This window comes from Lytechinus pictus, chromosome 5 (assembly GCF_037042905.1).
Source record: "Lytechinus pictus isolate F3 Inbred chromosome 5, Lp3.0, whole genome shotgun sequence".
Classification (NCBI taxonomy): Eukaryota; Metazoa; Echinodermata; class Echinoidea; order Temnopleuroida; family Toxopneustidae; genus Lytechinus; species Lytechinus pictus.
In genome coordinates, this window is record NC_087249.1 from 32,973,954 (window position 1) to 32,986,432 (window position 12,479).

General features: G+C 35.6%; 1 protein-coding gene across 1 annotated transcript; it reads right to left on the bottom strand.

The window, feature by feature from the left end:
* Nucleotides 1-4,087: 4,087 nt before the first annotated feature.
* On the bottom strand, nt 4,088-12,150 carry LOC129260268 (neuropeptide CCHamide-1 receptor-like). Its single transcript, XM_054898282.2, has one exon. It carries the CDS (start codon nt 12,113-12,115, stop codon nt 10,913-10,915), a length of 1,203 nt encoding a protein of 400 aa, XP_054754257.2. The 5' UTR covers nt 12,116-12,150; the 3' UTR covers nt 4,088-10,912.
* Nucleotides 12,151-12,479: the final 329 nt, after the last annotated feature.

The window sequence follows — 12,479 nt, forward strand, 5'->3', positions numbered from 1 at the left end:
TCGGTACGGGATGAATTCATGCACAAGTTTTGAGTTCGAATCGAATCACATTTGTATTCTTGATATAATATCAAGAAATGAATTCTTGATATCAAGAAATCGAATTCCTGATATCAAGAAATACAATTCTTGATAATAAGAAATACAATTCTTAATATCAGAAATTCTATTTCTTGAAATCAAGAATTCAATTCTTGATATCAAGAATTCGATTTCTTGATATCAAGAATTACCATTGCTTAACTACACAAAACCATTTCTTGATATCAAGAAATCGAATTCTTAAATGTTAAAACGGCTTGCCATAAACGCATGCTTGGTTGCTCAGCAAGTGGTTAGCAATAGCCAAACTACTACCACCGTCTGTCGCCGTACTGGTGGTACGTTTTCTGCATGCGCGCGGAGGTTGTGAACGCGCGCTAATTCGACAATTTCGGATATAGGCGGGCACATATTGGCTAATGCAGCCTGCTAAACGTTGGGTTGTACGCCCCATGTACCGAGCTTCACATCGGCACTTAAACTCGTAAATAACATTACTGCAGTGAGAGATAGGGAGCACGTCCTTTCGAATAGACGAGATCATTCTGTGTGTGGTAAATACCACACAAGATGTGAATGTTCATCACATGTCTATCTTATGACGATATGAATGTATACCAGAGACTCCAACCCCAAACACCTTCTGATCTGGAGATTCTCCCGCCTGGATCCCCTAGCAAACTGGAGACTTCAACTTGATGTGCGTTTCGTGCACATCACGACCGCGAAGTCCCTTGCGGCCGGGTCCTGCATGGGCCCACTAAAATGGCCCAGGAAGCTCTAGGTTTCTAGATGCTCTCTCATGCTATCTCAGGCTAATTGTTTAATATCATGGCACAAGTGGCGTAATGAGCCAAAACATTTGAAGAGGCTAGATATGGCATATCGCGTAAAATTGATTAACGAGATTGCGAGCGAGCGAAATTTTTGATGTTTTATTTCAGAAATCAAATTTTGTGATAGATTTCGACATCATATTAAAAAAATAATAATATAATATCTCACTCTACATGCCCTACTGTCTTTCCTTTTCTCTCTACTCTCTTGGTCGTGACTTTCTTTGCCCCACCCCCATCTCATCTGTACGACTTAGGAGGGTACTGCGGAGCGCGCCAATGGGCGAGATCGCGCGCATAGGCGTTGACGCTCTATTTAAGTCTTAACTTGAATATCGACTTGGATAAGAAAATTTAATTCCGGTTTTTAAAAAGGTGTTTGAGCGGGAGAAAGATAATTTAAAGCGGGAGAAAATACATCTTATGCGGGAGACACAGGGCCTGGGCGGGAGATATAAAATCTCAAGCGGGAGAACGGGAGATTTTGCCAAAAAACGGCTTTCGGTGGGAGATCTCCCGCCGAAAGCGGGAGTGTTGGAGTCTCTGGTATACACAATGAAGATGTGAATGTATATGTAATGAAGATGTGAATGTATATGTTATGAGGATGTGAATGCATATCTAATTAAGATGCGAATATATATCTAGTGACGATGTGAGTGCATATCTAATGAAGATGTGAATGTATATATCTAATGAAGATGTGAATGTATATCTGATGAAGATGTGAATGTATATCTAATGTATATCTAATTACGATATGAATTTACACATTGAAGATGGGAATGTATATCTAATGAAGATGTGAATGTATGTCTAATGAAGACGTGAATGTATATCTGATGAAGTTGTGAATGTATATCTAATGTATATCTAATTACGATATGAATGTACACATTGAAGATGTGAATGTATGTCTAGTGAAGATGTGAATGTATATCTAAAATAGATGTGAATTTTTATCTAATGAAAATGTGATGAAGATGTGAATGTATATCTAATGTATATCTGATGAAGATGTGAATGTATATCTGATGAAAGTGTGAATGAATATCTAATAAAGATGTGAATGCATATCTAAGAAGATATGAATGTATATCTAAGATAGATGTGAATGTATATCTAATGAAAATGTGATGAAGATGTGAATGTATATCTAATGTATATCTGATGAAGATGTGAATGTATATCTGATGAAAGTGTGAATGAATATCTAATAAAGATGTGAATGTATATCTAATGAAGATGTGAATGTATATCTGATGAAAGTGTGAATGAATATCTAATAAAGATGTGAATGTATATCTAATGAAGATGTGAATGTATATCTGATGAAGATGTGAATGTATATATAATGAAGATGTGAATGTATATCTAATAAAAATGTGAATGTATATCTAATGTTTATCTGATGAAGATGTGAATGTATATCTAATAAAGATGTGAATGTATATCTAATGAAGATGTGATTGTATATCTAATGAAGATGTGAATATATATTTATACGAAGATGTGATATCACAACAAAGAATGCATTTAGCATTTTCAATGTAGGATAAAAGAGCAAGTTTGATTACATAAATACCTTGATTGCGGGCATAATGGTCTGGATCGAACCCCTGACTTTCATGTATTTACTCAGGTGCCTTAGACTACTCAGCCACTGTACCTCCACAATTTAATCTCATTGCTCACTACTCCTTAAATGCTCGTAATGCCCACGTTCGCCCGGACAGTGAACGCCCATCCTGTCAAACCCATCTGAAGGTTATTATCCCTTCTCTCTACAACTAATGGGTAAAGAATTTGGGAATAATTAAGACCAACCTTCTCTCTCTCACTCTCTCTCTCTCTCTTACATCTACTCACTTCCCCTCCCTATGTCTCTCGTCCAGTCCCCCTCTTATATGCTCACACATACATCCCATTCATGAATAAGCTTACCAATTTTTTATTTGTAATTATTTTACGCCCTATTCTAATCTGCTGTAATCTGTTATTATCAATCTTCAAAATAAATTTCAAAGAAGGAAGAAAAAAATGATCAAAAAAAAAAATAACTTGACGAAGGAAAAGTGTGGATATTTGATTTTACAATAAAATTTCACTTTTGATATCATCATCTTTTCTTACATTTTGGCAAAATTTGGAAAGAAATATAATGGTGGAGAATGAAAGGAATTATAATTACCCACAATGAAAGTTAGATAATTCAGGAAAAAATAAAAATAAGCTTTGTGAGACAATGAAACTAAGAAATTGCAATTGATAGAAATGAATGAGACAAAATATAAACAAATGGGAGGAGAGTATCTCCAAATGATATACTGTCAATATTGATGTATGCTTTAAAATTCATTAAATGATAATATTACCGCGAGGCATGGTCAGAAGATATTATTTGCTTAAATTGAATTGCTCGCGGTAAAGTAAACTGTTTTCAGAGCCTTATAAAAAAAAGAGAATTGATGAGGCAAACGTCCTCAGAATGGCCAGTTTTGTTCATAATAAACAATACATATTCCCATAAAAAAAAGTTACTTAAGGGAGGATTACTTAATGATCGGCCAGTATAATGCCATAAGCACAAGACGCAATAAAATTGTTGGGGTGTGATCATTGAAAGAGGGAATACTGTAAGATCAAACAGATATAAAGCAAAGAGACATAAAGGAATAGGGGGTTGTATGAAGAACAAATAGGGAAATTTATACAAGGATAGGGAGAAGACATATGTGGACAAGTGATAGTAAAAATAGAGCTAAAAAGTAATTATAGAGGACGAGGTTCAATATACAAATAATATTCAAGAGGGCGGGCATAGGAAGACACTCAGAAGGGCCGATATGCATGGTTGAGACAAAGTATTTTTTGTGATATTATTTCTTTCATTTTTAAATATCATTTTGTCCAATTATTAGGATGCAAATTATCAATTTATAACTTATTTTCTCAAATAATGCGTGGTCTTTTGAAAAACAATTAGTGCATCGTTCTAATGGTAATAAGTAACTTGGATCTTTAATAATTTTGATTACCACTTCTTAATTTGTGTTACATATAAAGATTTGGTCTTCCCTTTTCTCATAAAACTCAAGAGATATGTTTGGAGGACGAATGATTGCATATATGTCGATAAATGTATGAAATGGAGAAGGGAAATGTAACATACAGGCAGGCCAGAAACAAGACAGATATAAACAGTGATACATCAATGAGACATATATTTCGAGATTTTCATTTCTGGAAACATGTTACAATGTTACATCTCCTTAAAAAGGAGATATACGGATTGATGCAATGTAATAGGGAATAAATCTGGCACCTACACATCTATAACATTCTACTCAAATTTCAAAAGATACTTGGTCAGATGGGCACTTAAAGTAATTTCTATTCGAAATGACTAGATTCTTTCAAGGTTCTTGTTAAAATGAAATGAATTATATTGCAAAGATTATTTATTTTCAAAATATCTATCAAGTGCCCCCTTTGATTCAGATGTCTTTTCAATTTTGAGAAGAATGCGTTTAGAGTTTATATACAGATATAACTTCATAAATAAATCGATCCGATCTTTTGAATAAATCTGAAAGTGCATTTAATAATTGCAATTCAATATATTCAAGTCATGACAAGCAAAACAGTAAGCAGAATGATAGCAGTTTGAATTGTTACAGGTCCAGTTTACCATAACAAGATGTTGACCTGAATGAGTAGAAAAAACCCAATCATGCAAAGAACTGAAAAATTGCATCAAATGGGATACAATCTACGAATGTTATTCGCATTTTTTTTTTATTTGGCTTATTTTCACAAAAAAGTGCTATTCACATCATTGGTGGTTGCACAGAAGAGAGCCGATGATCTCACACACACTCTATTTTCTTATCATTTTATATATGTGAATATAAAATATTTCTTCCTTCAAAATATGAGAATTTATGAGACATGCTAAGATATGATTATAAACTTCATTGTAAGTTACTGACATGACTGAAGAGCTTCTTTATCACGAAATGTATAGATATTGACATGTTTAATTTATTCCAAATAATAAAAATAAAATGTTGAGTGTAAATGTTCATCGGCTTCCAGTTTTATACTGCCTATGATGTGAATAGAAATGTTTTGTAATAATTGGCTAAATACAGAATGCAATAATTAATTGTTCAGTGGGCAGATAAAAAACAGACGGCATATACACACACATCTATATACATACATATACACATATATATACAAAATAAACTACTCTTTTTATATCATTCTATATTAATACCCGGGTTTAGGTATAAAAACCCAATTGCAGTACATTGGACCTGGTGATATATGTAACCAATATCAATTATAATCAGCACTTGTGCAATATATAGATAATTATGTACACCCCGATCGAGGTCATGCAGTACTCAGTATAATATATACACAGATGTACAATTCACAATTCATATATAATCGTCATATATATTAGCTATTTTATTTACAGATTTGTTTATCTTTTCTACAATAAAACGAAACTTCAAAGTTTCAACATTTACATCTCATGTATAGCTACAAAGGAATATATTCTGGCTTGCTGAAACTATGAATTATTTACATCTTTGCCTGTTACTAATGTGTTTTACACGTGCAAATCTTATTTTCAAAACATCAGACACTACCTTACTTTTATCAAACTCTTAATTTCCTACTTCACTACGAAAAATATGTCTATGGTCGTATCTTTTAGGAATGATATAAAATAACGGTGAACATTCCCGAATATTCTTTATTGGCATTTCCCGAAAACGAAGAAAATAATATATGGCGACTGACATTAAATTCATAAGACTAACAATGATAGCATAAAGATTAAGTGATCATTAAGTTGGTTATGGATTGTTCATATGCTCCTTTTTACATCGTTACTAATGCATTATTGGATATGTTTCCATTTATTTTAAAGAAAATGAAATGAGATCACTCAACTAATTTTTTTATTTGATAAAGCTATGCGATATAGCGTTGTAACTTTGAATATCACCTACATGTATTTAAAACACTAATTTACTTCTTGGAAAATTTTGGTTCGAATGTCCACTTTTCCAACGTTTCATCTGTGTTTTCAGCATTCTCTTAGAATAGTTTGCTACCATGCATAATATCATTTTTAATCCCCTTTAAAGGCTTTAATTATAATGTGAGAGACTCTGTTTAAATGTTTAATTTGTCTATATACCTGGTCTGTTTTAACAGCTATACAAAGATGAAACGATAACTCCATTCGTAAAGTTGTTTGAATAGAGAGTTTGCATGAAGAGAATTTGCAGTTCTGTTAAAATCGTCACCGCAACATATTCATCCCTGCAGTTTACTAGTTTTACTAATTTTTTTATTTGATAAAGCTATGCGATATAGCGTTGTAACACTACTTTACTATCTCAACGCATCAAAAGCAAAACCAATGAAGTAGATTTTCTCGATGCAATTTCCTGTATTTGACCACAGATCAAAATCGGTAAAGACCAAGTCATCCCCTGTGATTCATAATCTCCATCCCATGCTTATTAGTTCCAATATCCTCACATCCCACAGGACACAAATATAAGTATCAATGACACTTTTGGTGTGATGGTAAAAACACGAATGGCGTCGCGAAATGCGTCAGTGTAGAAGTTGTTATTTTTGATCGAACTTGTTTTAAGATTGTTGACCGTCAGACTACTAATCGGCAGTTCTTCACCCTGGGTGTGTAGCAGACATGACACGTCACTGACATGTCTCTCAAATCCCAAATCGGATTACGTCACGAAATTGTTGAAGAATTTGTATGTTGTATGAGAAATTGAAGGCTTTAAAGCAAACTGTACACGCATGAACTCTGCTTTTATGGGGGAGGAATCAGAAGAGATGAATTTCATGACGCATCCCATTTTGGTGTGTTTTTTTAATCTGAAATAATAATGGGATGTGTTTTCGAATGAAACAATTTTTTAGGATTGTCATTTTTTTTCTCAACTCTATGGTCAGCCTATATGACATCACATATATTCCCATTTAACGAGCACTATCGGTTAAATGTTTTCAAGATTATAGTCAACAAGAAGCAAACTTAACCCATTAATAACTGAATTTCGTAATTCCCATAGACTTTATACAGGGGGATCTGCTTCCACTTTTCAACGGGTAAAACAAATATACATGTACATACATCATACGCTTATAAACCAAGGGAAGAATCATTTGTTTCTTACTTCTAATACAGTTTTAAGCCACTATGTACCGTAGTTATATATTGATGAGTGTTATACATGTAGCAGGCCTCCCTGGGACTGACCATTAAATTCACCATTCGAAAGAGTATGTGATCTGTCTCTTGGGAGCAGAACCATTCAATATAAGTTGTTCTGTTTACTGAATTCCAAACGCACGCCATTCGTTGTAACTATAACTATGCCAGTTTAAATGCTGCAGTCACACCAAGGAAACCGACTCCAAACCGACCGATGTTGTGCCATTCAAAATAACGTAAGAGTGTGATCGATCTGGAATCGGTTTTACCCGTGTGACTGCGGCCATCGGTGTTCAGGGCATTAAGTGTCCTGTTGCTCAAGGGTTCTCCGGACTATGGTACGAAAGAAAAATAAAACGCACAACAATGTTTGTATATACTGACTAGTTAGTGACAATTTAATACCCTCACTGAAGGCTACCCAAATTAAAAATGATAGCCAACACACTGTAATTTGCACCGCATCAAAAATGTCATAGAAACTCTTCGATATCAAAGAATATCAGATGAATAAGAATGTCGTAAAAAGGAGAAGAAAATGATAAGTAACACGATAGCATTCAGTTTACTATCCCCGATAATCATCACTACTCCTTGGCTCATGTCTTCTCAGCCATCAATAAAACAGGGCATATCAAAATTTTAAACTTATGGGAGAATCTGTGACAACTATAATTTAAAAGATGAAAATCTAATGTATCTTTTAGTTTTGATAGATGGTCTAGACATTATTCTATCAGACGACACCAACAGACTTAATGGGGCGTTGCAAGAAACTTGCGATCAATTGCAAGTCTATTTTCGTTCCCGAAATCAAGCATATGCCGTGGAATTAATTGCAAATTTGCGAGGATTGCTAATCTGCTCCATGAAACAAGGAGTGTAATCTGATTTGCTAAAGTTAAAAGTGATCAATCAACTGTAAAATTGCAACAGAATATTTGCGATTGATTGCAAATATTTTCTTGCAACACCCCCTTAGAGTTATTCATGCTTGAGCGAACACTGATTACTCAAAGTGTCACATTGCGCTAAAATGAAGGGAATTGGTACACTGCAAGCAGCGGTCTAAATTGAGTACTGAAAAACGATTTGGCCGTTGCTTTCACTAATGAGTATATTGTAATTATATTTTTATTCATTATTATGATTGCTTGTCGGATGATATTTGATGTATAATTACCCTCAAGATCTTGCCTGACATACATAAAGAGGAACACAGACAACTGGTTAAAAAGGATTTGACTAACTTATAAGTAATTCTTAAGCAAAATGGATAAGAATTGTTTATGGGGCAGCTATATTGACATGAAAATAATTAATTTGGAACTCTTCCTCTTGACTGAAAGAATGGCATGTGGATTTGATGTGTTTAAGTAATTCTTCCTTTATGTAGGCTCTGAGTTAAAAGTCTGATCAAGTTCTTGGATATAAGATTGTCGTACAAAATCGATACATGAATCTTTAAAAAAAGTAACATTTTATATATATGTAAATATTGACACTGATATTACATGTATATACATATTAAATACGAAAATGAAGCGGTATCCGCAGTGAATCAATTTACAACTTTGAGATAGACATACATTTACGTGTAAAAGGCGTAACATTTCATAAGTCTATATGGCTATAAGCAAACAAAATTGCAATTATCACATTGAGACTACAGGTATAGACCTATAAACATTTGGACGACATGGACGACGTATAATGATACAAAAGTAATTTGAAACAATATATGTATAGTAATTATGTCCTCTCTTGCTCGTCCGAAAAATGTTAAGTAATTTATTATTAAACGACCGTCGTTCAAGTACTGACGCATTAAAAATTAATACATAAAATTATATTACGAAGCACATTTCGATAATTGCAATTGTTTGAACGAGAGTTTGGTGAGGTTCGCAGAGTTGTTAAGGTGTGGAGGCTTCCAAACGTGTGATTGGCTTTGGAAAAAGACAATTAAAACCATTTGAACAAAGTAAACCGGTTATCACGAGGAGTTGTTGAGGTCATATGGCTATATGGCAATCGTGGAAGTTGTGGCAGTAGACGTAGCAGTACAAAAGAGGTATTACTTTAGTCGTACTCAGGTGGCAGTAATTAAAATCGATCTGTTGTTCATGATCATGATGGTGGTGGTAGAAGATGTTGCAGCAGTGGAAGTAATGAAAGCAATGAGAGTTGAAGAAGTAGGAACAGTAATAGACGTCTAGAAAAATAAACAGGAGGAGGAAAAGGGAAAGAAGATAAAAGAAAGTAGTAGTATGGTAATCGAAGAAGAAGAAGTAGTAGTAGTAGTAGTAGTAGTCGTCGTAGTAGTAGTCAGTAGTGGTAGTACAAGTTTTTTATTAACATGAGTATACATAGCCAAATTATCAGGAGTAGCGTAATAAAAGTGGGGGAAATATTTCAATATTAGTCAGTGCTATTACAGAAGAAGAACTTTATCGTAACAAAGGTATCACTTTTTATGTAAGAATATCTAAAATAATTCGTAATGTAGCAGTGAATTGAATATTTTAGAACCCTGTAATCAATATCTTGGAGAATTATTAATATCGCAAGCGATCATAATTATTAGATCAACATAGGTTGGTGAATTGACAGTTTACATTTGGAGTACACCTTATACTTGTCGGACGAAGAACCTAGTGCAATACTGTGTCATGCCCCCAAAGATGAGCTTTCATTAGACTGGCGCCAACGCCAAGTGTGCTTCGTGATGTGACAATCATGTTACACCAAAATTTATTAGAATCTTTCATTATCATATTCCAAATAGTATTCTTTTTACTGGAAAGCCCACTCTCCTTTTCCGGTAACAGATGTGTCGATAGCTTACTTGGAAGTAAAGGCCAAGTACAGCAAACGAACAAATTGTTTTGAATAAAGAGAACAAAATCAAACAAGCATAACACTAAGAACAGAATAGGGCGTTACACAGGAACGATATGGCTTTTTACATTTTAAATTTCACAAAAATGCTGCATGCACAATGCAGGTGATATTAAAATAATGACAGAGATGATGATGTCACATTCTTACTATACATTTTTTAATATTCACATCCACGTGTTTAAGGCGGAGTCTATCTCACATTTCATAAAATAAAATACAAAATAATAGTGACTGTGTAATGTAATAATTTCACTCATTTTCATACATCTGGTTTGAAAATTTGCTTCACATTTGATTTTATTTTGATGCAATTTTCTGCGTTGATCCTATGTGACGTTTGACCTTTAGCATTTAGGTCATGCAGGAGAACAAAGTCAAATAAGTGTCACTAACATTCAACCTCTCTTTATAGTCTGCAGGCACAGACCCTCATTGGAACTTTGATCAACAAGTGTGCCTCCACGCAAAGACTAGCACATACAAAACTTGCTGTTCGCGAGAGAGCCTTCAGTACACAAGGCATGAGTAGGCTGCACATTCAGACCCTTAACTCGAGCGAATGGTTTGCCCAGCAGACTACTCTCTTTATATGGCACTTATGAGACGTTCCCGAGTGCTCCTGTAAAATACCTTTGTGCTAATACAGATATTTGTTCTACAGCATTAAACAACACTGATTGAAATAAAAAATACTTTGATAATTTGATTGAGGATAAACATCTATTTCATTCAAAAGTAATAAAGGTGATCCTTTTTCATCAGATTACCACTAGTTAAATCGTTCAAAATACCCAACTGAATGAGTTATGGAATGTGCATCTATTTACAGTCACGAGGATTAAATGTTGCTTCTTGATCACACCGCATCTGACGCAGTACGGACGTAATGGTTTTCTACGTTGCTAGTGTTGTCAACCAACGGAAGGGCTATCTGGGGGATAGAACGTAGGGATGGTGTACGAATGATGACGGAACTCCTGGTGCGTCCACTGGCCTCACTATTCGTCGGCCGCCTTCTGGTCAAACGATTGAGACCGAACTTCCTTGCGAGGTGTTGCCGAAATGACGAACTCATGGAGTAGAGGATGATGGGGTTGATACACGATGCCAGGTAGTACATGACTATACGGGCGCGGCGGAAAATGCTCATAGACCTTGTGCCGAACACAAACACGTCGAATCCAAACATAAGCCAGGCGCTGTAGATATACTGAGGCAACCAACAGATTGTAAACACGAGTGTGATAAGAAACAAGTTCACTGATACTCGAACCCTAGCCTTGCTATCTGCACTCCCTCTTCGTCTTCGCTGAAGAATTGTCTTTTCTCGTAGTAGTTTCTTGGCACAGAGACCGTAAAAGATGGCCATGGAGCAAACAGGCAGGACGTACATGAACACAAGCTGTAAGACGTAGTAAATATGGTAGGACACGTGCTCATAGCGAAACGTACAAGTGGTTTGAAACGACGGCATGGCGGCGACGAATACATAGGAGGCGATCGCGCAGGCGATACCCCAGATGATAAGGCATATTACCACAGTTGCGCGCATGATGCGCAACCGACGCACTAGGAAAGGCTTCACGATAGCGAAATACCGTTCAATGCTAATCGCAGTAAGACTGAACGAAGATACGCCGAACGACGCGAAATAAAAGAAGTGATTCAAACGGCAATAGTCGAATGAGGTTGTCATGTACGAGGGTGCTATGGTAGGTGGTCCAGTTATAAGGACAAAGAGAAAGTCACCGATAGCAAGATTCGCCAAGAGGATGTTGGGTGATGTCCGCAACTCTCGCACCGATGCCACCAGGTAGATCAATGTCCCATTGGTCATAGTCCCTAGAACCAATTCCATGACTATTATGATGGTGTATGCTATAGGCGAAGAGGGCATTCTGGGCCTGAACGGTGGGAAATCGGTACCGTTCCAATAGTAATCAAATGGGGACACGGCGTCTGACTCCAGTAGCGACATGGCTGGTACATCTAGGAGGGAGTCGATGTGTGAGTCTAGATGCGGCCCCAAGTGGGATTCCCCGTTTGCCTCTGTTAACATCGTTGGGGTCCTAGTAGGCTTTACTTGTACATCTAGATCCTGGGTGTTTGAGAAGAACGGAGAATATGAAATGGGTTAGATGTTAGTTGGAAATGATGATGATTTTTATCATGGTTAACTATTGGTTATTAAGACAACAGAGGCACCGACGGTGAAGAGGTACTGTCTACCTTTCAAAGTAGGTTTATCTGAACAGATAAACAGACACAAGGGGATTCCTTTCTACCGGAAAAAATAAGATGTAAAAGCATATAGAAATTACTAAATAGATTGAATTAAAGTGAGTGCAGGATGAAACTACCACACATGACGATTACTCATTTTCATGATCTTTATTACTTACTCTTCGTTAAAATATCAAAAG

Excerpts from the sequence above, each read along its gene's own strand:
- LOC129260268 (XM_054898282.2), bottom strand. The coding sequence starts at position 12,115 with ATGTTAACAGAGGCAAACGGGGAATCCCACTTGGGGCCGCATCTAGAC.